Genomic DNA, 3,211 nt, shown 5'->3' with positions numbered 1-3,211 from the left:
TCCCTGGATCCTCCTTCTGTCCCTTCGTGTGGATGGGTGTCACATCAGCAGTCCTTCAGTTGCCTGGGACCTTTCCTGTTACCCAGGACTGCTGATAAATGATGGAGAGTGGCTTGGCAAGCTCCTCGGCCAGCTCCCTCAGCGCTCTCAGGTGGATCCCATCCAGCCCATTAAACATGTGATTGTCCAGGTGGAGCAGCAGGTCATAATCTCCATCCTCCTGGATTACAGGGGGTCAGCACAGGGCAGCTGAGATCAGGGCTGATGCAAAGGCTGGCTGTCTTCACTTGGCACTAAGGGAAAGTCCTTTTGCCTCTCATCACCCACAAGATTCCACGTGTAGCAGAAATGCCAGGGATTTCTGCATTCAAAGTGCTCCTCACCTGTGGTGGGCAGCTGGAACAGAACACACAAACCAAAATCCCTGCAGCTCTGCTCTACACTCAGGTGAGTTGGGAGGGAAAATTCTAAAAAGTTCTTTGATATCATGATGGATTTAATCTGAGATCAACCCATGTTCCTATTACCCGGTTGCAGTAGGACAGGACTTACTCATGCAGAAGGGCGGTTCTGTAAGAAATGGTATAGTTTTTTCTCAAAGAAGTCTGCCCTAACCTCTCACTTCCTTTATCTCCTTGTTCACAGCTCCTCACCCAGAGGCAGCAGATGTCCAACAGCAGCTCCATCACACAGTTCCTCCTCCTGGCGTTCACAGACACGCGGGAGCTGCAGCTCCTGCACTTCTGGCTCTCCCTGGCCATCTACCTGGCTGCCCTCCTGGGCAACGGGCTCATCGTCACCGCCATCGCCTGCGACCACCGCCTCCACACCCCCATGTACTTCTTCCTCCTCAACCTCTCGCTCCTCGACCTGGGCTGCATCTCCACCACTCTCCCCAAATCCATGGCCAATTCCCTCTGGGACACCAGGGACATCTCCTACGCAGGATGTGCTGCCCAGGCCTTTCTGTTTGTCTTTCTGATATCAGCAGAGTTTTATCTCCTGACGGTCATGGCCTACGACTGCTACGTGGCCATCTGCAAACCCCTGCACTACGGGACCCTGCTGGGCAGCAGAGCTTGTGCCCACATGGCAGCAGCTGCCTGGGCCGGTGGGTTTCTCAATGCTCTGCTGCACACGGCCAGTACATTTTCACTGCCCCTCTGCCATGGCAATGCCCTGGAGCAGTTCTTCTGTGAAATCCCCCAGATCCTCAAGCTCTCCTGCTCAGACACCTACCTCAGGGAGGTCGGGCTTCTTGGGGTCAGTGCCTGTGCAGCATTTGGGTGTTTTGTTTTCATTGTGCTGTCCTATGTGCAGATCTTCAGGGCTGTGCTGAGGATCCCCTCTGAGCAGGGACGGCACAAAGCCTTTTCCACGTGCCTCCCGCACCTGGCCGTGGTCTACCTGTTTATCAGCACTGCTCTTTTTGCCAATCTGAAGCCCCCCTCCGTCTCCTCCCCATCCCTGGACCTGGTGGTGGCAGTGCTGTACTCGGTGGTGCCCCCAGCAGTGAACCCCCTCATCTACGGCATGAGGAACAAGGAAATCAAGGATGCTTTATGGAGAGTAATCCAATGGATGCTGCTTCACTGAATATAACCTGCCTCCCCTCCTCTGCACAGTTTCAGAGTTTATCTTAGAGCACGAGTCTGCTTTTTGCTGTTGTGATAATCCAACTCTCTAATTTTCTGGGTTTATACTCCTACTGTTGAGGTTTGATCCTGTTGTGTCTGACCCTTGCACAACACCCTGTCAGGTGTGGCCTCTCTGCTTGCAGCTCTTCAATAAAAGGGGATCTCCCGGCTGCAGTGCCTGAAGGCTGGCCTCTTCCTCCAAACCTGCTTCCAAGAAAATGCCCGAGGAATTGGTCTTTTAAAGTTTCTGCTCTCCTTTTGTTCTGAGTGGTTTTGGAGTTAAGGTCTTGGTAACGTTGGGTTCCACTGGATTAAAGGTTCTGGTTTTAAAGGCTCTCTTCTTGGTGTCCAGTGGCAGTGGAGAGGGTCCATGAGCTCCCCATTACTTCCTCAGGTTGCTTCATGGATGACAGGAGTGATGGCAGATACCAGACTCACGGGAAATGAATTTGGAGGGGTGAGGAGAGGATGGGGACTCACCATGTGTCCTGGGGTTCAAACGAATGGAGTCTTAGAAGGTGAAACAGCCTCCAAGGGAAGTCCCCCAAAAGTAAAGCACTGAATCAACGTATCCACAAAGGAGGACTCTGCAGTGCCATGGAGTGAGGGGGAACCCAGCAGGCACAGGAGAGGGATGCAGGAGAGATGCAGGAGGTGCCTGAGCACCCCCAGGGCCAGGAGTGTGGTGCTTCCCTGGGCAGTGGGGCTGGTGGGAGCAGAGAAGGGGGCAAACTGAGTCAGACTTGGGGATCACCTACAGTATGAATTCAGGAGAGCCAGAGAGTGACGAGGCTCTGTTTCCTCATGGCCTTGTGGCCAGCAGCAGCCCTGGGGCTGACGGGGAGCCTGAACCCCCCGCTCTGCCCCAGCGGCTGCTGTGCCCTGCAGAGGGGCTGGGGCTGTGGTGTGAGTGCCCAGAGCTCTGCAGCACCCTGCGGTGGGCAGCGCTGCGGAGCCAGCCCAGCCTGGGCTGCTCGGCTGGGCTGTGCTGGGCTGGGAGAGGGCAGGGGAGGTGGGGAGAGCTGGGGAGGGGCATGGCTGGGCTGGAAAGGGCCCGGGAAAGAGCTCAGTGCAGAGCTAAGGTGTGTGAGCGTGCAGGGCCGGGACAGACAGCACTCACAGTGCAGAGCCAGGCGTCATGGTGAAGAAAGCAATGCATCAGAGGTGCAGAAGAAAGGGGCCTCGCCTGGGCCATGTTGCCAGGACACCCCAGGGAAGCTGCCCCAGGAGGCTGTCCCAGACCAGTCCCACACACTGGCCATTTCCATCGCTGGCCGCACACCCCAGCTCTGAGGAGGGACCTTTGCTGCATGGTCACCCCCATCCTCCTCTGGGCCTTCATGACACCCAACTCCAACCGCCATTATTAATAAAATGGAAAACAGTTTCCTGCTGACAGTCATTATGCGACAAGTCCCACAGCTCTTGCCACAGCTGGGCTCTCAGCCAAGCCTGTTCTCAGGCAGCTCCAGCTCAGTCAGGTGCTTGTCTCAACCAATTTTGGAAATCTCCATTGACTGAGATCCCACCAGCTGGCCTGGGTCCTTGCTGCGGTGTTTGTCTCTGAGGGATTT

At 55.6% G+C, this 3,211-nt stretch overlaps 1 protein-coding gene across 1 annotated transcript; it reads left to right on the top strand.

Annotated features, from left to right (window-relative positions):
• The first annotated feature begins 666 nt into the window (after nucleotides 1-666).
• On the top strand, nucleotides 667-1,596 carry LOC135311150 (olfactory receptor 14J1-like). Its single transcript, XM_064440290.1, has one exon. It carries the CDS (start codon nucleotides 667-669, stop codon nucleotides 1,594-1,596), a length of 930 nt encoding a protein of 309 aa, XP_064296360.1.
• Nucleotides 1,597-3,211: the final 1,615 nt, after the last annotated feature.

Source organism: Phalacrocorax carbo, unplaced genomic scaffold (assembly GCF_963921805.1).
Source record: "Phalacrocorax carbo unplaced genomic scaffold, bPhaCar2.1 SCAFFOLD_54, whole genome shotgun sequence".
NCBI classification, from domain to species: domain Eukaryota; kingdom Metazoa; phylum Chordata; class Aves; order Suliformes; family Phalacrocoracidae; genus Phalacrocorax; species Phalacrocorax carbo.
Note: the sequence above shows the minus strand (reverse complement) of the source record. Positions and strands in the feature narration are given on the sequence as shown.

Coding starts and splice junctions, on each gene's coding strand:
- LOC135311150 (XM_064440290.1), top strand. CDS start 667: ATGTCCAACAGCAGCTCCATCACACAGTTCCTCCTCCTGGCGTTCACA.